Here is a 27,367-nt window from a genome sequence, read left to right on the forward strand (position 1 = left end):
GGGACTAAAACTGTAATTTACTCTAATTTATATAATCTAAGCCAAAGAGGCCAAAATATAAGTATTACAGGTCCCAATTCGGTGTATATGGAGGTCTTACTGAAGTACGTACAAGTTCAAATCAATAGTATACAAGTCAATACAACATCATTAGTCTGCATTTGGGGTTTTCAGTAAGGAGTTAATTCAAACAAATATAACACACACATTCCTCTCCCCCCCCACCCCCCCCCCCCCCCCCCCCCTCTCTCTCTCTCTCTCTCTCATACACACTTATGTTTGACAAGCCATTTTCAGAAAAAACCTAGCTTTACCATTTCTCTTCTCTCTTTCTCTGTATCTCAAGCTCCAACTTTTTTCTCCAGAAAAATGAATACCGCGACATGGGTTTCTCTTGGGGTTTTATCAAACAAGATTTCTTTTAGCTAAAGCTCACCCAGATCTTCAAAATCGAAATGTGTTTGTTTCTCCTTTAAAAATCAACACTTTCTTGAACTCCCTCTGAAAACCTCAAAGAAAGATACCTTTTTTACGCAAACCCATTACTTTTCTACTAAAAATCTGTAAAACCCTTCGTTCATTCTTCTAAAAACCATTCCTTTCATTTTTTTTTTCAAGGGTTTATATTTATAATGGGGTGTGTTGCTACAAAGTTAGAAGAAGAAGAGGAAGTGGTGTCTATTTGTAGAGAGAGAAAGCATTTCTTGAAGTTAGCCGTAAAGAAAAGGTACGCGCTTGCAGAAGCTCATTTTAGGTACTGTCAATTAGTTTATGGCGTTTCAGCAGCCATACGACTTTTTGTTGCCAGACATTCTTCATCTTCTTCGCCATTTCTCATCACTTTTCCACCACCATCTCCTCCTAAAGAGAACAAGGTTGTTTCAAACCCTTTGTTTCTTCAACAAAACCTTTCTAAAGAACCCAACAAAAAGAATAAAGATGCCACTGCATGTGCGTCTGGTTCATGTTCTTGCTCCTCCTCTTCAACATCTTCAGAAGAAGACGAAGAGAGAGAAGATAAGTTTAAGAGAGAGAGGGAGGTAGAGAGAGAAAGAGAACAAGTATAGAGTTGTGGGTATTTTTATATGGGAATGCAAATGCCAATGCATATGCATATGCCTCCTCCAGTTTCAAATATTCCATCGATGCCATCGCCACAGAGGGAGTTTGGGTGGGATTTCTTTGACCCTTTTGTGACGATGAGGCCAGAGGTCATCAGTGGGTATAATCGTAATTCTGACGATGATTTGAGGGTAGTAAGGGAAGAAGAAGGGATACCATAGCTTGAAGAAGAAGTTGAGCGAGTGGATGAAGTGAAAAACAAGGTGGTGGGGGGAGTGAAGAAAAGAAAGAGGAAAGTTGTGGGGGGTGAAGTTCTAGGGTCCACAGTGGACTGTGCTAACGTGAGCCAGGGTGAACCTCAAAAGGGTATAACAGTCATTGATACACCCGAAAGTGGAAGAGAGTTGTTGGAAGCATTGAAAGATATTGAAGACTATTTTATACGGATTTATGATTCTGGAAAAGGTGTATCCAAGATGTTGGAATCTAACAGGATCCAATCACAATCTGGCTTAGAGGAAATAAAAGGTAGGGTCTTTTTCGTCTTTTTACATCATGAACCCACACCTGGTTGGTTTTCAATCAAATTTGTACAAATTACTTCTTCATAACTTCACTTGTCTTCTTATGCGAGTAGATATTTCCTTCTCATTTGCCATTTTTCTCCTCAAAAAATGTCACTTCTTTAATCAAGATTTTCAAAAGAACATTAATTTATCATATTCTGACATGATTTACAATTTTATAAGAATTACTCTACAGAACTGTAAGAAAAGCCTTACTTGAGTAGTATTTGGTTTGATTATCTAAAGTCAATGTTAAATTTTCATTTATGATTGTTTTTTTGCATGTTTCATTGAACATGCTTCTGTTTAAGCTTTTTTCTTTACCAATATCGTTATTCCTTTATTATGGGAGTAAAAACCAAAAAGGGTACTTAATTATTTCAGGTTTCATTTGTTGTAGCTACTTTTTGCATTTAATTTTCATGGGACCTTGTTTGTGAGGTTGGGGATAATTAAGAAAAATGATCAAAAAAAAAAAAAGTGGACCCTTTAAAAAGTACCCATGAGAATTGCAGTAATTGCTTATGTGTGAATTACTTATTTACCCATTGTCAGCTCTACATATAACTCATGCAGTTGATGAGGTCACTCCTTTTTTCTTAACTAAAAGAAGTCTATTCTACATAAATATTACCTTTCACATGTTTAATGCTTATCTTATCCTATTCTTGTTTCTTGAATTACCCTTTTCTTTTCAAGAATTATCTGTATATTTTGACTTTCTAGAGTTAAACTTAGGAATTCACAAATTAAAATGTGGTGTGAGCTTAACAAATCTACTTTTTCTGTACCTTTCTTTCATTTAATAATTGTGATAATTATTGTCATATAATTATGAAGAAAACTCAACTAAACTCATTCAAGCAATCGCACACAGATCAACATCCTATCGATTAACAACATGTAAGACTCTTGTAGCGTCAAATTCTAAAACGGCTTCTACATAGACAGAATTCAATAATGATCTATTTGATGATGGAGGGGGAATGAATTCAGGAAGCCATACATTAACATTAGGAAGACTTTATGCTTGGGAGAAGAAGCTATATGAAGAAGTTAAGGTAATTCCTATAATCCTATCGTCTTTGTGTGATTGACTTTTCTGGTCAAACCGCATAAAATTTTAATATAAAAATTTATGTGAGTTGTTCAAATTACACGAAAACATTTGTTACCCATTGAACTATCTAACATATAATATCAATAGAGAAAATATTGGTGGTTAATCTTTCAATATCCGAGTCAATATATAATTTGAAAAACTGTATGTTTGACCTCGATAAAAACAGAGGTAGCTTTTTCTGAAGGGTATTTTAGACATTTAGTTAATAGTCGTTGAAACATTTGCATAATTCATAGGCGGGAGACAACACTCGGAAGTTATACGATAGAAAATGCAGCCAATTGAGGAATCAAGATGTGAAGGGGGATGAGGGAGTTTCAATAGACAAAACACAAGCTGCAGTTAAAGATTTGTATAACAGGATTTTGGTTGCAATTCGAAGTGCTGAATCAATCTCTGAAAGAATTGAGAAACTCAGAGATGAAGAATTGCAGCCTCAAATCATTGAACTCTTACATGGGTAAGTACTTAATAGTTAATAACAAGTAAATTTCCACATACTCATGCATTTGATACTTGTACTAGACGCAATAAAGATGGTACATTGTTAAAAGATACAATCTTTTAGGCTAAAGAAGCAATCTTTTTGATACCCCGTTTCATATTTTATGCAGCACGATGAACATGTGGAAGATTATGTTGGAATCACATGAAATCCAAAACAAGATCATGATTGAAGTCAAACTATTCACTTGTCCAACGTTTGGAAAATTCTCAAACAACACTCATCGTCTTGCAACTCTATAGCTAGAGGCTGAGCTTCAAAACTGGAGGACATGCTTCAGAGAATATCTCACTGCACAAAAACAATACGTTGGAGCTCTTTACAATTGGCTTTCAAAGTTCATAGTACCTGAAATAGAATTCTACTCAAAAAGCCGAAACACATCGCAACCTTTTCAAACAATAAATGGGCCTCGATTGCTCATGATTTGCCAAGATTGGTTTAATTTGATGGATAAATTGCCTGATAAATCGGTTTACTTTGCCATGAAAAGCTTCTCAAAAGATTTACACTCTTTGTGGACACAACAAGGAAATGAACAAGACCAGAAGAGGAAAGTCGATAGTTTGTCAAAAAAAACTCGATCGCAAGATTCTTGCTTTTCAGAAGACTGAAAACCGGGTTTTTGAGCCGAATCTTGAACTGTGTGAGATTGGGGTTGATCATCGGGCAGATTATTTGAAAGAAAGGAAGGATTTTTTAGATGGGTTTAGGGAAAAAGTGGAATCAGAGAGAGGAAAACATCAAATTTATATGCAAGAGACTCAGAGGATCACATTGAATGGATTCCAAACGGGATTTTGTCGGATTTTTGAGGCGTCAATTGAGTTCTCAAAAGGGTCGATAAAGATGTATAATGATCTTGTTGGCTCTTCTCAGGAAGAAGATGAGAGTATGAGATGATAGGTTTTTTTTATTAATTGATTAATGGTTAGTTTAGTGGTGATTGTTGTACATTAGATTGCGATCGAAGCTGCTTGCTGAGATAATATTGGTTTAGACTTTAGATGATTAGTTGGATTTGTTTAAGGTGATCAAGAAGTGGTTTTTTCTTCTTGATTTGATTAGGGTTTGGTGTTTTTGCTCACAATTTTGTTGGTAAGAACTGAAATTTCCTAATTTCTTGCAATCTTTATTGGTAATAAGTTCCAAGAAGTTGTAGAGAAAGTTGGAGATTCAAGTGGGCAATTGGTTTGTAAGTAGTAGTCTCTGTTTTTCTGAAGGAAACAGGGTTCTATTGTGTATTTGTTGAGTAGCTTTCTGCAGTTTATTGTTCATTTGGGTTTGATATTAATCTGTTAAAAAGTTCATATTCTCGGTGGTTGTAAATCAAAAAGGAAGATTTTAGTCAAGAAGAATTAAGAAATTTGAAAATCAGGAGTAGATACTCAAATATTGTGCCACTCCACACGGCATCCTCCTGTGGTGATTACAGCGGCGTGGTGTCGTCTTCTCCACGTGCCCTCCTTCCTCTATTCGGTAAATATATTGATAATGGAGTAAATTATTGAAATGGTCCCTATGGTTTGGTTAAAATTATATGTTTGGTCCCTATTTTTTTTTATTCGGATTGTCCATGTGGTTTGATTTTGTTGCATAATATATATATATATATATATATATATATATATATATATATATATATATATATATATATATATATATATATATATATATATATATATATATATAAGTTGTTATGAGTTAGCTCCAGATCTATTTTTTTAATATCTCGTAGCTAGCAATGGTTATTGAAGCAAGAAGTTTTGAATGTAGTTAAATTTGGCTTTGTTGTTTGTTGAATAATAAGATGAATTGGGAAAAGGGCGAAACAGTTTTCATAAATTATACATATAGGTTGTTTATTTTAAATGGGGTTAGTCTGTCTTAAATTTTGAAGAATGGGTGTTTTTTGGCTAAAGATCTTAATAACATTGAAGATTGATGGCAGTTGAATCCCCTTTAGTTTCCAGTTGTTCTTGGACTGAAGAGGATGGAGGGGGTAAAGTGTAAGGGTTGTAAGGTGGATGGATTGTGGAGTGGAAGAGTTTTAAGTGTTGTGAAGGACCATAACTTCTGCCACCTTCCATCGTCCTTGACAACAAACACAATCTCCTTCTGCATGTAACACAACATTTAACCACAATGTTCTTATTTGCATGCTCTTCCAATGGACTACATTACAATTCCTATGATGGAAACTGATAATTGACTATAAAAAAAGGTCTCTTTCAGAAGTTGGTTTGATTAAGGAGTGCATACAAGCATTTATATTTGAATTTGACTTTAAAGTATTAAATGAGTTTTTTGCTTCACAGAATTATGCACAAATAACGTCAAGCTTGACTTTTCTCTTTTACTCGATTTGTAGGTAATGGAGATGGAGGGTATGCAAAAGAGAATGGTCAAGCTAATATAAAGTCAACCCAAGTCTTGGAATGTACTTTTATGCTTATACATGTCTACTGAGATCTACTATATTAATTTACTTATTGTGTTGTTTGACTGTTTATGATTCAGTTGACCTATAATTAATGATGTGAAACAAATTTCTTTGAGATTAAATAATGCAACTAATTTATGATTCATTGTGATTCCTTTTGATTGTAGCTTATGTATGTGTGCACCCCTGTTTTCATTTTCTTACAAACATAAATTTGGTTCACGTCTATTTAAACTTGTGCTTTTATATGAATCCAATTTCGAATGTGTCTGCATTGAGAATAAGAAAGCTGGTGGCAGTGATTATTTTTCTGTAAGAAATGGTCATTTGCAACGTTTTTTTTAATAAGATATTTCATTATCAATTACTTATTTTTATTAAACTAATAAAATGGACAAGAAATATAGTGTTGGTTTACTTCTAACATAAGAAAGGACTCGCATCAAAGTGATATGCGAGGTTCCCTTTTCTTTGGTTTTTATGTATGCATATGTCAGTAATTTCTTTTTTCCACTGTTCATACAATGTTGTTTTACTTCTGACTTTGTAATAGAAATATAGGCTACTTCATGTTCCATAGGAGCTTTGGCGATGACCGTTATGCCCATCCACAAAGCATCATATTTATTTTTCATGGCTAACTTTTCTAACAACTACTTTTGTACAATGTTCTTAGAATACATGAAGGGTAGTTTAGATTTCAATATTTTATAACTCACATGTTAAACTCAAATTATATTATAACATTATAGAAATTGTTCTTTGAAAATTTCATGTATTCATGTATTTAATTATTTTTCATTTTCTGTTCCAAATTAAAGGAGCTATTAATGTTTTGGACAATCATAAGCAATATTTTCTGATAAAAATATAAAAATAATATTTGTTTACTTGGTTATTAATAATTTTTTTATAATAATAGTTCAATAATACTTTTTAAATAATTATCAAAATCATCTAATATGATTCTTATACACATAATCAAATATGAATATATATATATATATATATATATATATATATATATATATATATATATATATTATGATAATATGATTATTTAAGAAATCTTTTATAGTAAAACTATTTTATGTTTTCTATGTTTAATTATATATTCAAATATTAAAAAACATTTGAAAAAGTTTAATTTGATTTATTTTGATATCAAGACACAATGTATCTTTCAATCTACAGATAAGATATGTGTGTTGTGGTTTAAAAAATAAAAATAAATAAAATAAGATTTTTTAATTAATGTAAAAAAAAAAATTATAAAATAGTGTGTGTCATTGAAAGGTAAAATATATTTATTGTTGCATTGCATACTTTTGAATACCACACTTGCCAAAAAAAAAAAAAAAATAGTTGTCTATCGAATCCAAACAAATCACCAAATAAAACTAATTTCCGTAATAGAAATTAATAACTACAAAAATAATAGTCGAAAAGAAATTGACGTTGAAAAATAAACTTCATTATTCAATAAATGAAACTAATTGACACTCGAACCTATTCATCGATCCCGCCTTGAAGATCATTACATACATTTTTATATTTAATTTAATCGTAAAACAAAACCCACATCGCATTAGAAACTATTCCGCTCCTACATTTACATACCTAGCTAGAAACTATTCGCCGAATAAACTATCTGACACAAAACAATCTGTCAAAAGGCTGAATAAACTATGCGAAAATAAAACCAATGACACGGTTGGGTCACTTTCCTTGGACCGATAAAGCCCAGCCCGATAGCATGCTGAAAAGTCTACCATCGGCGGCGCCCGTCAAACGACTTTTCATCCTCTCCGACATCTAAAACCCTGTTAACAAACCCTAGACTATCAAATCCACGAAGAAATTCTTACATCAATGGCTGGAGGTCGATTCCGTGAGTTATTAAAGAAGTACGGAAAGGTAGCTCTCGGAGTACACTTTTCCGTCTCCGCCGCAAGCATCTCCGGTTTATACGTTGCTATAAAAAACAACGTCGACGTCGAATCCGCTCTGGAAATGGTTCGTTTCAAACAGCTTGAATCAATCCTCGAAAAAGTCGGTATGGGAGGCCCAAAAGAAGAAACGGAAGGAGAAGTTGCAACTATGTCCCAATCAAATCAGGAAGTGAAACCGAGGAATCGGACGGCTGAACTAGCGGCATCGAGCGGCGGTGCACTGGCGCTGGCTGTTCTCTGTAATAAGGCTCTCTTTCCGGTAAGGGTTCCAATCACAATTGCTCTCACTCCTTCCATAGCAAAGTTTTTAGCAAGGAGACAAATAATTAAAAGCAGTGTATGACTGATCATCTTATTTCATCTTTATGAATCAGAAGTGCTTTTTATCACCAAAAACTTAGGGATTGTGAATTGTTCTTGTTAGAAAAGGATACTGAGTTTTGCTGGATGCCATAGTTGATCGTTTTGTACAATTATTTTGATGTTGTGCTTAATGACTCTTCTTCGTTGATTAATAAACACCACTTATGTACGATTATGTGATACTATTATCAAGAAACTGTACAATTATCTCCATTGAATAGCAAATTATAGTATCAGAAACTGCAATTTATTGATGGAAAGTAGGACAAGTAGACAACAGATCATTTGTTTCATATGAAGCTAAAACATTGAAACTAAAAAGTGTTTTGAACACTTCAGTTAAGAACTTGATAAATTGCATTGTAGTGGTACTGTGGTTTCTGGTGGTTATGGAGGTGGGAATGGTGGTTGTGGTGATGATTGTGGTTGTGATGATGGTGGTGGAGTTGGTGGTCCGCCATGCCATGCCCATTTTCTGGTGCTTTGGTGGTGGTTTCCGGCCACCCTCTAGATGGGTTTCGTGTTATCTCAAGCAGGGATTCCCTGACATGGTCTGCTTGCACCATTTCACTATCTTTCCTCTGTTACAACAAACACAAATATATGTCAATAAACTTATAACTCTTCATTAAAGTAGAATGCTAATAAACAAATAAATGAAAGTATGTTGCTATTTCTTGCATTTACACCGAAAAGAGAAGTGGAGTGGTTTTTGTTTATGTGCTTACCTCAACTTTGAAGACATTCAAAACCAAACATCTGAAGCTAGTAACATTCACATTTGTCACTTCGAGTCCTAGAGAATTGAATGCTTCCATTAACCTCACAAATTCTCCTGGTTTGTGCTCACAAAATACCTTCACGTAAAATTCGTTTCCATCTAAGGATGCAACTTCCACTTGTGGCTATGCAAAACATGAATAGAGAAATGAGTTAGAAAGTTTTCTAGTCAACACTCATATGGTGTTTCCATCTAAGGATGCAACTTCCACTTTGTTTTTTGTTTTTGTTGTGATTTTCTAAGATGTTATTTTACATATTATTTATCAAGAAAAAAATGAAATAACGCGTTTGTTTTACCTCCATTTGTTGCCCTTTTTCGTTAGCACCTTCAGTGTCTGGTGTATGTTTCGGGACATCAATGGCACCAATGCCTGAATAAGCTTCTAATTGATGACCATTCACGAACATCCCTTGTCCATGGCTAAACCTACGTTTTAGGTTGCTTCCATTGCCATGCATCACCTCTTGTTCAACAATTGTGCTTTGGTTATTTGTGGTACCCTCGTCATCGGAGTTCTCTTCTAACTCATTTTGGAGTTCTTCTACTTGTCTCTTCAACTCCATCACATACTCGATTGCATCTTTTAGTATCGAGGCTCTATCCAACTACCATAACATAACTCAATGTCATATTGGTGATACTTTTTTACTTAATAAACTTAACATGAACATGACTTAATCATGTAGGCTACATATAAGTGTTTTCTTTTAGCTTAACATACAAATAACAACTCAATAGAGAAAGTGAGATAAATGAGGCTTTCTCATTTTAGCTTAACATACAAATTACAACTCAATAGAGAAAGTGAGATAAATGAGGGTTTCTCGATCGCATCCTCGAGTATTGAGGCTTTATCCTATTACAAAAACAAAGCTCAAATGATCCGTTATGGGTACATTTGACTGTTAGTGTTATTAGGGTGATATTTTTTTTTACTTAATAAACATAAAAATAAACATGATTAATATGCTAAGGTATAAATGGATTTATTTATTTATTTATTTTTTTGACATAATGCAAAAAAAGAACGACTTAATAGAAAAAAAAAAAAAACCTAAGAAAAATGAGATTTTATTCATCAAGCCCAAATTATTTATAGATTTGTCATTTATATTTTTCCTACCATTTTCTAAATATGGAATCAGTTTCTTAAATATTTTTTAACATCATTTATTAGACTGCCATTTAACTTGATAATCAAACGCATATGATAACTATAGCTTTTAAGTGTACCTTGGTGATTTTGGGTACTAAAGAACGAAGAGTATAGAGGCGATCATTAAGCTTCTTTCGTCTCTTACGCTCCGCCATAAGGTTCTTCGACTGTGGTTTTCCATTCCTCCTCCGACATTTTGGATCATCTTCTTCATCATTTTGATCACTACAATCAGAGATAGAATCCGAACGATTCATGTCCCCTTGCTTCTTTGCACCATTCTCCAACGGCTCCATGAGGTGCCCCTTGTTCATATTCTCACCCATCATTTGCCCTTGCAACGCCATATCAATCTCATGGTCAAACCCTACATTCTCCTCCGAATTAGGGTCAAAAGGGTCATCATTGTTCATCATCATCGGCTCACTCGTGCCTTCCAAGAACATGTTCTTGCCATTTCGATTTTCACCATAGTTGAATTGTTGCAAGAAGTTCATCGGATGCAAATGATTATCAGAGATATTGTGGGGTGAGAGGTTTAGGTTTTCTAACATGGTCGCCGGAGAAATCGGTGGTTGGAAATGGTTATTTGGATCTTTTTGGTCGTCAAGTACTTGAGCTATGTAATCCTTTGATTCTTCATTGTCTAAATTGTCCATGTTTACCGAGAAGCTTGAATCCACATTGTTGTTCGTGTTCAAGATAGGGTGTTGTTCTAGTGACATGTTGAATAGAGTGGTCACAAAATCAATGATGCTTTGATCTTCAGGTATCTACATACAATAACATATATTTGAGAAAAAATCCTGCAAGGAAATCTTGAGTTCATTTTCTCTTTTAAAGGCGAAAGCACATAGTTTCCATTCTTGTTATTTATGATAAACAAAATGCTAAATTCAAGAAACAACAACATACTTTTAACACTCTATTCATGTACTTCTACTACACAACTTTTTTATAATTTTCCACAATTAGGGCATTATACCTTATTAACCCTACCTAAGTATAGTAGTGAGAATTGCTTTGTCGTAGATTTTGAAATTACAAATTTTGTAATATGAGGAAATGGAAGTTGAGTGCTATAATAAACAAATCAACAATATTTTGCTACTAGTTCTCAAATTAATCATATTGATTCATCATATTCTCGTTGTTTCATATGTAACATATCAAGGCTTTCTAAAGTAAAAAAAAGTTACTTGTTTAGATACAAAGAGTTCAACAAGTCCAATTGGAACAGGAATCAAAGCTTTGGTCCCAAGATTATCCTGCAATACAAGTGAAATTACGTAATTAATATTGGTGTAACAACAGTAACTTATACAGTAAAAGTTAAAGTTGCTTGGAATAAAATTGGGTAAATATCGATGGTTAATTTTACCTCAGAAAAATCAGTATTGGAGCTATTGGAAAAGTTTAGCCATCGTGGTTGATTAGATATCATGGTTTGTCCATATATCCTGATGAACATAAATTTAGTAAACCAAAGGAAAAAATATTAAATAGTCTGATTACTCAAATATATTACAAAAGAAAATATACTAGAAGAAAGAAAAATTAAGAGAAGAAATTTAACCCAGAGTGATCATAAGGCATGGAAGAAGGTAAAAGTGAAAGAAGGTGGCAAGCATCCGTGGTTGAGTGATTGAAGGTGACATCTTTGCACTGAAAGAGCACTTGTTGTTCATCGTCTCCACCATTTCCATGGCTTCCATTGCTCCCAGAACAGCAGCAATCCGCCCATTCAATCAACCTAATTCATTTCACATTTTAATGATCACCACTTTTCTTAAATTTATCACACCCCATCAACACACATGTATGTGTATGTATGTATGTATGTATGTATGTACCTTTGATCTTTACTTGGTTTCCAAAGCACACAGTAATCCCAACTTTCAGGACCCACAATTGATCTTAGCCTCTCCATTACCTCTTGAAGCACTTCCATCTCCCTACACCCAAAATAAAACACAATAAGAGAGGCCCTAGTGAAGGTCATATACATAAATATCCATATATACACGTATATGTATATATACATATACATATACATACATGTAAATGTCATGTGTATGTGTATCTATGATGGATATACTGGTTTACGTGGTTCTACTTAATGATATAGACCCTAAGAAAGAAAGTAAACAAAGAAAAACAGACAATTTTGTAAGCGAAGAAAAGAAATTAACCATGAAATTGAAAGAAAAAGAAACACAATTTTTTTTTTTTTTTTTTTATCGTAATTAAATAAGTTTTCGACTAATAAATAATAAAATACTTAGAACTAGAATATCATTTCGGAAGACAAAATAATAGAAAACTTTTGAAACATGGGAAGTATTCTCTGTTATGTCGTGTAAAAAATTAATGGGCAAATAGGCATATTTGAAAACAAAATTTCCCTAAAAGGAAATGCATGTCTTTTGGTGATCATCTAAAATAGAAAATGGTAACGCTACTATAAATTGATTTTAGCGACGCTTTCTAAATCCGTTGATAATACACATTTACTTCTCTAGCGACGAGTTCGTTTTATTTGTAAATGAAGAAACCCCTAAAGAGGTTTTTTATTTATTTATTTATTTATTTTTTTATATAAATCTAATTACACTAGAATTCAAAATACAAGAAACATATGTAATAATACTATTAACAACAACCAATATTCACATGTACTTCATAATTAATATAGGAAAAGTTGTGGTTTGTAAACAAAGATGGCTTAAAGGAAATTTTTAATACAAATTCTTAGTGTGTGATCTTATCACATCTGGCAGACACGTTCCCTTCTATATTTCTTTATGCATGTTGAAATCTATATTTTCGTCATAAAGGCTCTTTACATATATCTTATACAAATAATGTGTGAATTTGAATTCAAAATACAAAGAAAGTATGTACGAAAACTCTTAAAAGCAAACTATTATAAATTTCATCTATTTTGTACAAAGATTTAAGAAAACCATATACAAATATTATATATGTAAACGATGAAACCCTAAATTTTTCTGAGAAATTTCGTCCAAAACGATTCTAGGAAAAGTAACATGTATACCATTAATATTAATAACAAGCTACATAAATTTTCAAATGTTAAAAGACTAATAAGTGCTTCATGTATTTATAAATACTCTATAAATGAAGAAACCATATAAGACTTATCTACCAAAGACAAATCCAAATTTAAAAAGGTACTCGTTCTATCACAAAATTTGACAAAAAATCAAATGTATACGCCACTTACAAATTAAGCTTGTTGATCACTCTTATGATGTTATGATCCTCCTTTGACTGAAACAAATGTAGAGAAAAGTTAACCCCAAAATTAAATGATGAAACACCACTCACTCAAAGTACAAACAACTAAAAGCAGGTGAGGGCCTTCTTTTTTTGACAGCAATGGTTAACAACTAGAAGATACCCACCTCATGTTCTTCATCATCTTCAAATATCTTATGATCTCATGATGAAAAACATTAATCCCAAGCAAAAAAAGCATCGAAAACGAGGAGATAGAATTAGGGTTTTTGCAAAGACATACGAAGATGAAAGTAGGTTTTGAATTTTATATGGAGATGTTTTTGAGGGTAGGTGAAGTGTAGATGATGCATGAGAGAGAGATCAAGAAACTAAGTTCTTGTGTAATTGGAGAAATATGTGCTGTTAGGATGGGAGCAGCTCAGATTGCATGACCTAAGATGGCGTATAAATTAAACTTAAACTACTTTTTTATTAATTTTTTTAACTAAAGAACTATATTAGAGCATGTTTATTTTATTAGAGATTGATGGAATTGGGTGGAATGAAATTCAGGATTCGCTTTTACCACATTTCGTATATATATCATGCATGATTTAATGATTGGAATTGATCAATATAAATTATTTCAGATCAATCTTAGTTGTAAGCTCTTAGATGGAGTTGTTTCATGTTACAAACATTTTATAATTTCATTACATATTATAAAGTCTTCTAAGGATGCAAAAGATAGGACTACGAAATGGCTACCATCTCCTAAAATTCTTGGTGGTATGTCGTAGGATGCACATTCAAAAAAAAATAATTAGATGCCAAAGTGTAAAGTTAGTTATGGTTTTTATATGTGATAGTTCATTATTTAGTGGTTTGGGCTAGGCAATGATATGTATAGGTCTTAACAAGTTCTTGGTCATGTATTGTTGATTTTGGTATAGTTTACGGTTGAGTTGGTGTTTACGGCCGTAAACAGGTTTACGGTCAGTCGTTCCCTATATATAGTTTGTTTTAGAGTCCTGTTTACGGCCGTAAACCTGTTACGGCCAGTTGTTCCTTATATATAGTTTGTGTCAGAGTGTGTCAGAAGGTTGATGTACTGAGTGACGAATCACAACTGTTTACAGTCAGTGTGTGTGTATCTTCAAGGTGTACTTGACGTTTTAGTGAATGAACATGTGCATTGCTTGATCATCTTGTTCTTCTACTCATTCTTGCTATTGTTTGTTTTGATCACTAGTTTTGATGTTCATAATTGGGACCTTACAATTGGTATCAGAGCAAATATGGTGTCAAAACAACTTTAGTGGAGTTTACGGTTGAAAGAATTTGCATTTGTTCGAATAGTCACGGCTAAGGGAATCAGAATCAGTACGAAAAACACTTGTTCTCATCAGTTCTGTGAGTTTATGGTTATTGGTGTTGAAGGGAGTACATCCATAAACATTTTATACAGCTGTAATTCGTTGATCTTCAAAGGCCGTAAATAGCTAATTTTCGATAGTCGTAAACAGTTAATCTTCAAGGACCGGAAACTATTGCCTGACCGTAATCTATCAAACTATATTTGAGTATACGATTGTAAACAACTTTCCACCGTAAACTAGTGTGAATTGATTACGGCCGTAAACAAGTTCTCATATTTTAATTTTTTGTTCAAGTATATTTTCTTTTAATCAAGAAAAAATTAAAAAAATATATTAAAAAAATGGATTCACAAAATTCTCATCATAACTTGATTCGGTTATGGACACTACCACTCGCATCCCTCGTTTGTTATCGGTTGAGGGGTTTTCGGAATAGAAGTATCGTATGGAGAAATATATCAAGAAGAAAGATTTTAAAATTTGGAGATGTATTTTGAAGGGACCTATCAGAATCACCACAATACTTTCGGATAAAACGATCCTTGACAAGGCTGTCGAAGAGTATACTGATGAAGAATTCGATAAAATTGAACAGCAAGAAAGAGCACTTGCTACTCTTACTATGACTTTGTCACCAGAAATTGCTCAAGGATTTCGTGAATACACGTCTGCAAAGGCACTTTGGGAGGCTTTGATTGAAGTGTATGAAGGGAATGAGGATATGAAACGAAGCCGTTAAGACATGCTGAGACAGAAATTCAATATGTTTAATCACATTCTTGGAGACACTTTGGAAGTTCAACTACAACGCTTTATCACACTCACCACTGAGATGAGTTCAACTGGTGTTTTAGTGCCAAGATCAGAAGTCAACAAGAAGTTGCTTAACTTTCTCCCAAAGAAATGGGATATGAATGTTGTTGTCATCAAGAAAACAAAAGATCTTGATCGACTTAGTTTGGCTGAAATCATGGTCATCATTAAAGCTTGTGATCTGGATGACAAACAAAGAGAGATCACATGTTAACTCATATTCTTCTGCTAATCTCGGAATTCAATCAAACAATGCTTTCTCATTCTTCACCAATCCTCAAGTTCAACCATTTGCTGCTCCTCAATCATCATCATATGACACTCCATTCATGCAAAGTGCTCAACTTCCAGTATCTTATCCACAAGTTACTTCTTCTTCAAAGACACATGCTCCAGTTCCTGCTCCAATCCTTGCTCCCAAAGAGAATGACGAAAATTTGGCTCTTGCAACCAGTCTTCTCAATTGTTATAATGCTTTTGTAGCTGGTGAGCTACCTCCCCAATTGTCATTTGTTGATTTGGACAAATTCATCCCGAAGATGTTGGCAAATTACTATGGCGGTGTTCAGAGCCAACAGTTCTCCAAAGAGACCGGCAAAAATAACTGGGGAATGAATGTAGAGAAGAAGGTGGGGTTCAAAAAAGGCAAACTCTGATGCTTTAACTGCCATTAACCTGGTCATTTTGCTAGAGACTGCCCTAAGCCTGATAGGAGAGAGAACAATGAAAGAACAATGGTGCCAGTAGGTAACAGCAGGGGAGCCACCATCAACAATCAGATCGCAAATATTGCGGTGGTGGCTCAATCATTTGATCGGGATGACCAAATTCAGGCCCTGAACATCTCAGGACCTGAAAATGCGCATCTAGCTCAAATCAACGATATTGTGGAAGGAGAAGTTGAGATAGATCCAGAGGAGGAATGTAACGTCATAAAATTTCCAACCAAAAATTTTCATTTTTACAACCATCAAAACATGAGTAATAAGTTTAGATTTCCATAGTAACAATGTAGACACAACTGATTACATAACAAAAGATAACAAAATAGTTTCCCGAGTGTGTGTACGGTCACGTTGGCGCCTTCCCACGGTCCTCACTCGTACCTGAAACACATAAAGCAACAATTGTAAGCATAAAGCTTAGTGAGTTCCCAAAATACAACATACGTACATACGCCTTTCCAGGCCTTGACCTTCCGGTCCATGTGTCTCAGGGGACTTCCGTCCCGACTGGGTAAACCTTCCGGTCCTACCCACGTCAACCCTTACAGTCCATATGACCACGCCTTCCGGCCCATATCAAACATATCATACATGACACATATAACAAATAACTTAACACACATAAGGCATATATTTCATATCATATTCGACCTTCCGGTCACACAGTCAAAACCCTTCCGGGCACAGTATAGTGAGAAGACTCACCTCGTATGCCTCGCTAAGTCGCTAATCGTGAATCCTGGAATCACTCGGGCTCGAACCCTCGAGCTGCAATCCTCCTATGATATTATAAATCTATAATTATTACTTGTACCACTAAGGTGGACCATCCAAATCAAGTCAACACAGGTTGACCTGGTCAATAGTCTTTGGTCAATTTGGACCAGACTCGGCGAGTGCACAATAGTGACTCGGCGAGTCTACGCGTTTTTACCAACTCTCAAGAATTTTCCCTTTGACTCGTCGAGTAATCCCCCGACTCGACGAGTTCCACCTGGGCCTGAATCACAGGGCCACCGCGACTCAACTCGCCGAGTCGAAGGTCAACTCGACGAGTCCCAACCTGACTCGGTCCACCTGTCAAAACCTTTCCAACTCTCTGCGACTCACTGAGTCGCCCACAACTCGGTCCGGTCTACACACAGGATGGTCTCAAGGACAATCTTCAAGCGACTCGTCGAGTCTGTTCTTCAGACTCGGCGAGTCCATGCCATGCACCAGCTAAAACTGGCTTTTGCGGTCAGATCCGTTCCATAAATACATAGATCTGGCCTTCCCAAGCTTATTTGTCACGTAAAGTCTCAGTCTTGGTTGCCATGCAATGCATACAAGGCTTATTTTGAAGAAACAACCTTTAATATGGCAAGTTTAATTTCTAACTCAAAAGGATGGACATAAAGCTTGTCATAAGGGGTCTCCTGGACCTGCTAAAGTCCAGATCTAGGTCCCATATCCCCATGGGACCTCTCATACTTCTTATTCAAGCCAAGAAATGCAAGAAGAAACCCTAGATTTGGCACATCAACACAAAACACGAAGTTTGGCTCTGAAAATTACCTCAAGAAGACTCCCTTGATGAAATAGCAACAGATCTAAGCTCCCCAACACTTCAAGCTTGCTCCTCTCCCTCCTTTCCTTGCAAAATCCCACAAAATGATGAACAAATGGCCTTCAAACACACTCACAAGGGCTTACAGACGTATGGAGGCTCTTAAGGTTCAAGGTGGCCGCAAATGAGGGCCATAAGGTCCTTTAAATAGGGCTTAGGACCGGGAAATTAGGGTTTCATTAAACAGCACGGACTCGCCGAGTCCATCCCTTGGACTCGCCGAGTCCGGACGCGAACCCCCGCTAAAAACCGCGACCCGACTCGGCGAGTTCGACCACCAACTCGTCGAGTCCCCTCACAGAATGTCAAAATATAAGAAATGAAGATACCTGGGGATCCGGGCTGTTACAAATCTCCCCCACTAGAATAAGACTTCGCCCTCGAAGTCTCGCTTAGGCAAAAAGCTCCGGATGCTGCTCCCGCATCTACCGTTCCGGCTCCCAGGTCATCTCTGATCCCTTCCGATGCTGCCACTGAACCAATACCAGGGGTACCTCCTTGTTTCTCAAAACCTTGATCTTCCGATCTTTGATGGCTACAGGTCTTTCAGCATAATTCAGACTTGCATCCACCTGAATATCCCTAACGGAACCACCGCTGATTCGTCGACTATACATTTCCGCAGTTGCGACACATGGAAAGTATCGTGAATCTGTCCCAACTCTGCTGGCAAGTCTAAACGGTAGGCTACCCGACCCACCCTTGCGATCACACGGAAAGGACCAATATATCGGGGCCCCAACTTGCCCCTCTTCCTGAACCGAATCACTCCTTTCCAAGGAGAGACCTTCAGGAGCACGAGATCACCCACTTGGAACTCAAGCTCGGACCGTCGCCTGTCTGCATAACTCTTCTGCCGGCTCTGAGCGGTCAACAACCTTTTCCTGACCATCTGAATTTGCTCGGTCGTCTGAAGCACGATCTTCGTGCTACCAATAACCTGCTGTCCCACCTCACCCCAACAGATGGGGGTGCGACACCTCCGCCCATACAACAGCTCAAAGGGCGGCATACCAATGCTCGAATGATGGCTGTTGTTATACGAGAACTCTGCTAAAGGTAGATAGGTGTCCCAGCCCCCTCCGAAGTCCAACACACATGCCCGAAGCATGTCCTCGAGTGTCTGAATTGTCCGCTCACTCTGACCGTCTGTCTGAGGATGATATGCTGTACTGAAATGTAACATAGTACCCAACTCTTCATGGAATTTCTTCCAGAACCTGGAAGTGAAACGCACGTCGCGGTCCGAAATAATCGAGATCGGCACCCCGTGCCGAGATACTACTTCCCTCACATATAACTCAACCAACTTCTCCGCAGAAGAGCTCTCGCTAATGGCTAGAAAATGAGCGCTCTTTGTCAGCCGATCCATGATCACCCAAATCGCATCGACTCCTCTCGCAGTTCGCGGTAACTTGGTGATGAAATCCATAGAGATTTGTTCCCACTTCCATTCGGGAATCTCTAGCGGTTGCAGCTTGCCGTGCGGTCGCTGGTGTTCGGCCTTGACCTGCCGACAAGTCAAGCATCTCTCGACGAACCAAGCGACATCCCTTTTCATACATGGCCACCAGTACTCCTTCTTGAGATCCAAATACATTTTCGTAGCACCAGGATGAATCGAGAATTTCGATCGATGCGCTTCCTCCATCAAAATAGTGCGCGCACCGCCCACAAACGGCACCCAAATCCGCCCCTGAAAAGTCATAAGCCCTCGACCATCCGTAACAAATCCTGATACCTGACCTACAACCCGTTCCTTCTTCTGATGCTTCGGCTTCGCAGCCTCCACCTGAGCCCCTCGGATAATATCCAGAATCGGGGTCAAAACCGTCAACCTCATACAAATATCTCGGATCGGGGCGCTATCCGCCCTACGGCTCAATGCGTCGGCTACCACATTAGCCTTGCCCGGATGGTACAGGATCTCACAATCGTAATCCTTCACCACATCCAACCACCTCCTCTATCGCATATTCAGATTTGGCTGATCCATCAAGTATTTCAAGCTCTTATGGTCCGTGTAAATCGTACACCGAACCCCGTACAAATAGTGTCGCCAGATCTTGAGGGCAAACACCACTGCCCCCAATTCCAGGTCGTGCGTGGGATATCTCGACTCATGAGGCTTCAACTGCCTCGAAGCGTACGCTATCACATGACCCCTCTGCATAAGTACCGCCCCCAAACCCGATATAGAGGCATCGCAGTATACCACAAAATCCTCCATCCCTTCCGGGAGTGCAAGCACTGGAGCCTCGCACAATTTCTAACGAAGCGTCTTGAATGAAGACTGCTGCTCCGGTCCCCACGAAAACGTAACACCCTTCCGGGTCATCCTAGTAAGTGGCACAACGATCTTGGAGAAATCCTTGATAAATCTGCGGTAATATCCAGCCAAACCTAGAAAACTCCTGATCTCGGTGGGCGATCTCGGCACCTCCCACCTCAACACCGCCTCAATCTTGGCCGGGTCGACCAATATCCCCTTCTGGTTCACAAGATGTCCGAGGAACTGGACCTCTCGTAACCATAAATCACACTTGGAGAACTTGGCATACAATCTTTCCGATCTCAAAACCCGAAGAATCTCCCGCAAATGTTCCTCATGCTGGTCCCTAGTCCTCGAATACACCAAAATATCATCGATGAATACGATCACCGACCGATCCAGCATCGGTCGGCACACCCGGTTCATGAGATCCATGAATGCGGCCGGGGCATTGGTGAGCCCAAAAGGCATCACCACAAACTCATAATGTCCATAACGAGTCCTGAAGACAGTCTTTTGGATATCCTCCTCGCGAACCCTCATCTGATGATATCCCGACCTCAAGTCAATCTTGGAAAACCAAGATGCCCCCTGCAACTGATCGAACAGGTCGTCGATCCTAGGTAACGGGTATCGGTTCTTAACCGTCAACTTGTTCAATTCCCGATAATCGATACACATCCGATGTGAACCATCCTTCTTCTTGACGAACAAAATCGGCGCTCCCCAAGGCGAACTACTCGGTTGAATGAATCCCTTCCCCAACAGCTCCAGAAGCTGCGAGGATAATTCCTGCATTTCCGGTGGAGCGAGATGGTAAGGTGCCTTGGCGATGGGCGCCGCTCCCGGAACCAAATCGATACGAAACTCCACTTGCCTCTCCGGAGGCACACCTGGTAACTCCTCGGGGAACACATCCGCAAGCTCGCATACAACCGGAACGTCATCAATCGAATTGGGCCTCTCCGCGGTCACACGAGTATCCATCACATAAGCTATGAATCCATCACAGCCCTGCTGCAAACTCTGCCTTGCCCTGGCCGCTGAACAAAACGCCGACCCCCACCGGGTCCCTTCGCCATAAACCGTGAGCACTCCCCCACTAGGGTCTCGAATCATCACCAGCTGTCTCTTGCAGTCAATGACTGCTCCAAACTTACTCAACCAATCCATGCGCACGATAATGCAAACATCCCCCATAGCTATAGGGACCAAGTCTATAGGAAACTCGACCCCAAAAATCTCGAGCACGCATCCTCGAATTACCTCGGTGGCGTATACCGCTCTCTCATTCGCTATAGCAACTCACAGGGGACGACTCATCGTCTCCCGATCGATATCGATGTGCTGGCTAAAAGCCAACGAAACAAAGGACCGACTCGCACCCGAGTCGAATAATACCAAAGTAGGCACATGATTCACAAGAAAAGTACCTACGCAGATAGTAATATAAGCATAATATCTCAGCATAAATGTAAATACTTGAAAGAATACATACCGGCCACTACATCAGGCGCCGCGCGGACCTCCTCTGCAGTCAACTGGAAAGCTCTCCCACGAGCCTTCGGGGCCTCGGTCTTCACTGGCCGAACCTCAGGAACCCTGGCAGCAGGCGAAGATCCCTGGCGAAGCTGGGGGCACTCGGACTTCCGATGGCCAGTCTGGTTGCAATGGAAGCAAACCATAAATCCCTTGGGGCAATCCCTCGCAATGTGCCCCTCCTTGCCACACTTGTAGCAAGCACCCGATCGACATTCCCCCTCGTGACCCTTGCCGCACTTCCCACAAGTGCGGCTCTTCTGTCCTCCGGATCTCAAATCAGCAGACTTGGTCCGCTTGGCTGCCGGCTGCGACTGAGCCGGCCGCAGATCCACCCGTTGAGACTCGACCTCCTCCCTGGCCTGGGTCTCCAACTCGATCTCCCGCTTCCTGGCATTCGCCTGAAGCTCAGCAAAAGTCTGATATGACGAGTTCGATACGAACTCCTGGATGTCTCTCCTCAGCACTCCCAAATACCTGCTCATCCGATCCTGCTCCGTGGACACCTGCTCGGGGCAGAACATTGCCCTCTCATGAAACTTCCGCGTGATCACTATAACCGAATCGTTACCCTGCTTGAGGGTCAAGAACTCCTGAACCAACCGTTCCCTCTCCACCAGGGGAACATACTCGTCTCTGAACATAGCAGTAAATCTCTCCCAAGTCATGGCTGAAACCTCCGCAAGAGTGAAGTTCGTTGTCACGAACTTCCACCAATCCTTTGCTCCCAGGCGGAGCTGGTTCAAGGCGAACCGCACCCTCAGATGCTCCGAACATGAACAAGTATAGAAGCATCCCTCGATATCAGTAATCCACCTCATTGCAGCAATCGGATCCTGCGTCCCGTCAAACTCTAGTGGTTTCGTGTTGCTGAACTCCCGGAACAGCAGCGAATCACCCCCCTATGGTCTGGCAGCGGCCACAACTGCGGTAGCTGCAGCGGCGGCAGCCTCGGACAACGCGGCGTACTGCTCATCAAACATCTCCATCAGCGTGGTCTTAATAGACCCAAACATCTCCGGAATCTCGGCCCGGATCGCTGCAGCTACCTCCTCATGAATCATCTGACGAAGCTCCTCGTCATTCACTCCACTCGTGCCAGGTCTGTGTCGTGGTCCAACCATGATGTCTCTGAAATACAACATAAAAATATCAGAGACTCTATCGGTAAAATCGCACTCGATAACGCAGTCCTACTCAGTCTCCGTTACTCAGGGGTTCTTACTTGGGCTGCCCACTGACCCGGTGTCCTTGGTAGTACGGGCCCAATACTACCAGTTACACCGCATCGATATTCACCCCAAGTCCTCCTCCCTAAACCCCGAATCCTGAGTACTCTATTCTTATCATATTCTAGTTACCCACTCGCTCTCGAGCACCTCATAGAAGCAGGTTCCCTAGACTAAGGCATCACAAAATCAGGCCACTCTAGTCCTAATATGTATACCTAGTCTACTAGCATGCGTATCATATCATATCATATATCGTAACACATATAATAAGAGTATTTTGGGGATTTTTACCGTTCGGGCGCTGGTTGACCGTACACACTTTTTCTTCTTTGGTCATCTCACTTATCAAAATTTTTAATTTTAATTAATTAAATTAAATTTTTTTTTTTAATTTTCTCAAATCCCCGGTTTGAGTCCAGTTACGCCCGAAGGTGTACCCGAATCCCTCAAACCAAGGCTCTAATACCAATTGTAACACCCCCCTCTGGCACGTATCACAATATTGTCCGCTTTGGGCCACTCGGCATGAGGACTTCCCAGGGGGTCACCCATCCCGGTACTACTCCCGCCCGAGCACGCTTAACTGCAGAGTTCTTATGGGATCTGCTGCCCTCACGGCTTTAAAACGCGTTGTGACAGGGAAGGTATCCACACCCCTTATAAGGAGATGTTTCGTTCTCCTTCCAAGCCGATGTGGGATCAGATCTAACCCACTTTCACCCCCCATTATAGGGCTTGACGTCCCTGTCGAACACATCGACCCGTGCCCTAGCTCTGATACCAACTTGTAACGTCATAAAATTTCCAACCAAAAATTTTCATTTTTACAACCATCAAAACATGAGTAATAAGTTTAGATTTCCATAGTAACAATGTAGACACAACCGATTACATAACAAAAGATAACAAAATAGTTTCCCGAGTGTGTGTACGGTCACGTTGACGCCTTCCCACGGTCCTCACTCGTACCTGAAACACATAAAGCAACAATTGTAAGCATAAAGCTTAATGAGTTCCCAAAATACAACATACGCACATACGCCTTTCCAGGCCTTGACCTTCCGGTCCATGTGTCTCAGGGGACTTCCATCCCGACTGGGTAAACCTTCCGGTCCTACCCACGTCAACCCTTACAGTCCATATGACCACGCCTTCCGGCCCATATCAAACATATCATACATGACACATATAGCAAATAACTTAACACGCATAAGGCATATATTTCATATCATATTCGACCTTCCGGTCACACAGTCAAAACCCTTCCGGGCACAGTATAGTGAGAAGACTCACCTCGTATGCCTCGATAAGTCGCTAATCGTGAATCCTGGAATCACTCGGGCTCGAACCCTCGAGCTGCAATCCTCCTATGATATTATAAATCTATAATTATTACTTGTACCACTAAGGTGGACCATCCAAATCAAGTCAACACAGGTTGACCTGGTCAACAGTCTTTAGTCAATTTGGACCAGACTCGGCGAGTGCACAATAGTGACTCGGCGAGTCTACGCGTTTTTACCAACTCTCAAGAATTTTCCCTTTGACTCGTCGAGTACTCCCCCGACTCGACGAGTTCCACCTGGGCCTGAATCACAGGGCCACCGCGACTCAACTCGCCGAGTCGAAGGTCAACTCGGCGAGTCCCAACCTGACTCGGTCCACCTGTCAAAACCTTTCCAACTCTCTGCGACTCACTGAGTCGCCCACAACTCGGTCCGGTCTACACACAGGATGGTCTCAAGGACAATCTTCAAGCGACTCGTCGAGTCTGTTCTTCAGACTCGGCGAGTCCATGCCATGCATCAGCTAAAACTGGATTTTGCGGTCAGATCCGTTCCATAAATACATAGATCTGGCCTTCCCAAGCTTATTTGTCACGTAAAGTCTCAGTCTTGGTTGCCATGCAATGCATACAAGGCTTATTTTGAAGAAACAACCTTTAATATGGAAAGTTTAACTTCTAACTCAAAAGGATGGACATAAAGCTTGTCATAAGGGGTCTCCTGGACCTGCTAAAGTCCAGATCTAGGTCCCATATCCCCATGGGACCTCTCATACTTCTTATTCAAGCCAAGAAATGCAAGAAGAAACCCTAGATTTGGCACATCAACACAAAACACGAAGTTTGGCTCTGAAAATTACCTCAAGAAGACTCCCTTGATGAAATAGCAACAGATCTAAGCTCCCCAACACTTCAAGCTTGCTCCTCTCCCTCCTTTCCTTGCAAAATCCCACAAAATGATGAACAAATGGCCTTCAAACACACTCACAAGGGCTTACAGACGTATGGAGGCTCTTAAGGTTCAAGGTGGCCGCAAATGAGGGCCATAAGGTCCTTTAAATAGGGCTTAGGACCGGGAAATTAGGGTTTCATTAAACAGCATGGACTCGCCGAGTCCATCCCTTGGACTCGCCGAGTCCGGACGCGAACCCCCGCTAAAAACCGCGATCCGACTCGGCGAGTTCGACCACCAACTCGCCGAGTCCCCTCACAGAATGTCAAAATATAAGAAATGAAGATACCTGGGGATCTGGGCTGTTACAAGGAAATGATGAATCTATACCTGTCGAAAAAACCTGAAACCCGTTCTACCCACCCGACCCGTTCTGAATTCGGGTAGAATGGGTCGGGTAAAACGGGTAACAGGTATGAACATTCGGGTAATAGGTTAACTCGATAATAATATAGGTCGGGTTTTAGGTATGAATATTTATTTTTGGGTATACCTGAATACCCGAATTCGTTTTTTAAATAATACCAAATATATAATGCAGTCACGTACGCACACTTCAAATAAAACAAAACCCTTTGTTTCCTTCTTATGAACGACGGCTCGACAGTCAACGCAAACTTGCAAAGGGAATATGTCATGAACCGTCATCACAATTCTCTGTTTCTCATTATCGTATGATATCGTAATTCTCAATTTCTCAGTTTCCCCTTAACCCTCATCGACTCCTCTATCTGATCACGCTTCGGTTTCTTCCTTCTCCATCTGATCACGCTGAAAAGTCCCACTTTCCTTGAACGATTGAAGCTTGATCGATCAAAAGACTTTTCAAGTATGCAATCACAATCAGAGGTTAATAATTATGTATTTAAGAAATTTTCGGGTATACCCGATAATTACCCGACCCAACCTTAAACTCGAATACCCGAAACCCAAAAACCCGAATTACAATATAGGTCGGGTATCGGGTATTATGTTCTTAAGAAAATACTTGTTCTACCCGAAACCCGAAAATTTTACCCGTTCGACACCCCTAGTAGAGAGATAGAGGAACTAAAATATGAAGGATATCAACTTAGGAAATGCCAGAAACCATTGAAAGATCAATTAGAGGCCAAGTGTGTTCATTATAAATATCTTAAATAGGATTTTGATGTTGTAATTGTGGAACTTGACACATTGAAGACTCATTTTGCAAATGTTGATTTTAATTTCGAAAAATTCGATGTGCCAAGTGAAAGAGTTGCAACAATAATTAAACACCAAATGAAATGGAGGGACCAGAGGCAAGTAGGAATAGGTTATGTGAGTGTCCCTCCCCCATTTAATCACAATTATACTACTTCTCCATTAACTTAAGTTGAGATTGATCGTGAACCATTTATGGTTTATGGTAAATCAACTGCTAAACAGGCAACCAAATGTAGTGCTAGGAATTTAGATACTAACGTTTCTACTTCCGATGCAGATTCATTAGTAAGCCAAGAAAAACAGGAGAATAGAAGAATTGAGTCTGATAATAAGTTTGTGTCAAAATTTGGTGTTCCTATCTCAAAAGTTGATGAGTCTGTTTTTGATGTTAAGACTGATGTTTTAATTTGTGACGATGTGGTGTCAAATGTTAATGTCTCTGATAAATGTGGTGTTGTCTTTGTGAAACCTACTAAATCTGAATCTATCACTAGCACATCCACATCTTCTACACATGTCAAACAATCTGAATCATGCACTTGCACGTGTGGGAATAGTAGAAAAGTCAATAAGAGCACGGAAATTGATTAAGGCGATACCAGATCTTATGATAATAAGCAAATTTGTTTTAACTGTGGTACTGTTAGATTAGTGTCTAAGCCCATAACTATTTTGGTATGTACTTGAACCGATGGTGCATGGTTCTTTTGGGTTGCCTTCACCAAAGCAACTTGATTGGATGAATTATGGAGAGAGATGATTAATTATGATTTATTAATATATTATGAAAATAATATATTAAAGGAGAAATCATATTGTTTAATGCATATTAGTCAATAATTAATTAAGAATTAATTTTGTGGCTAAAAGATATTAACTAAATAAAGGGGACTAGAACTGTCAATTGTGTGATAGTTGAATATTGGGCCAATGGACTCCATAGAGGATGGAGTGGACGAATTCTATGGGGAAACCCATTAGAAATCATCCAAGGCCTATAAGGAGGGATTCCATGGGCTGCTTAGGGCTTAAGCAGTCAAATTAGGGTTTCCTTGTTAGATAACCCTAATAGTCTCACTATTTAAGGACCTATAGGGCACCAAAAACATAGCTAAGAGTTTCCTTAGGGTTTCTAGACGTTTTGGGGTGCCTCTCCTCTTCTCCTTCTTCATCCTC

The 27,367-nt window shown here is 39.1% G+C and overlaps 2 protein-coding genes and 1 pseudogene across 3 annotated transcripts; 2 read left to right on the plus strand and 1 right to left on the minus strand.

The window, feature by feature from the left end:
* Positions 1-244: 244 nt before the first annotated feature.
* LOC145042404 (protein ROLLING AND ERECT LEAF 2-like) lies at positions 245-4,521 on the plus strand (annotated as a pseudogene). Its single transcript, XR_013680651.1, has 4 exons — positions 245-1,590; positions 2,469-2,689; positions 2,988-3,211; positions 3,366-4,521. The product of XR_013680651.1 is annotated as a protein ROLLING AND ERECT LEAF 2-like (transcript).
* Positions 4,522-7,424: 2,903 nt separating this feature from the next.
* On the plus strand, positions 7,425-8,194 carry LOC145042406 (uncharacterized). The gene has a single exon (XM_078990820.1). It carries the CDS (start codon positions 7,572-7,574, stop codon positions 7,992-7,994), a length of 423 nt encoding a protein of 140 aa, XP_078846946.1. The 5' UTR covers positions 7,425-7,571; the 3' UTR covers positions 7,995-8,194.
* Positions 8,195-8,245: 51 nt separating this feature from the next.
* AMS (basic helix-loop-helix (bHLH) DNA-binding superfamily protein) lies at positions 8,246-13,582 on the minus strand. Its single transcript, XM_078990819.1, has 10 exons — positions 13,383-13,582; positions 13,202-13,248; positions 11,808-11,909; positions 11,531-11,707; positions 11,336-11,414; positions 11,154-11,222; positions 10,032-10,727; positions 9,095-9,403; positions 8,743-8,919; positions 8,246-8,595 (listed from the first exon to the last, which is right to left on the minus strand). Exons 3-10 carry the CDS (start codon positions 11,903-11,905, stop codon positions 8,350-8,352), a joined length of 1,851 nt encoding a protein of 616 aa, XP_078846945.1. The 5' UTR covers positions 11,906-11,909; positions 13,202-13,248; positions 13,383-13,582; the 3' UTR covers positions 8,246-8,349.
* Between the last annotated feature and the right edge of the window lie 13,785 nt (positions 13,583-27,367).

The sequence above is a fragment of the Lactuca saligna genome, chromosome 4, assembly GCF_052625555.1.
Source record: "Lactuca saligna cultivar CGN05327 chromosome 4, ASM5262555v1, whole genome shotgun sequence".
In the NCBI taxonomy this organism is placed as follows: domain Eukaryota; kingdom Viridiplantae; phylum Streptophyta; class Magnoliopsida; order Asterales; family Asteraceae; genus Lactuca; species Lactuca saligna.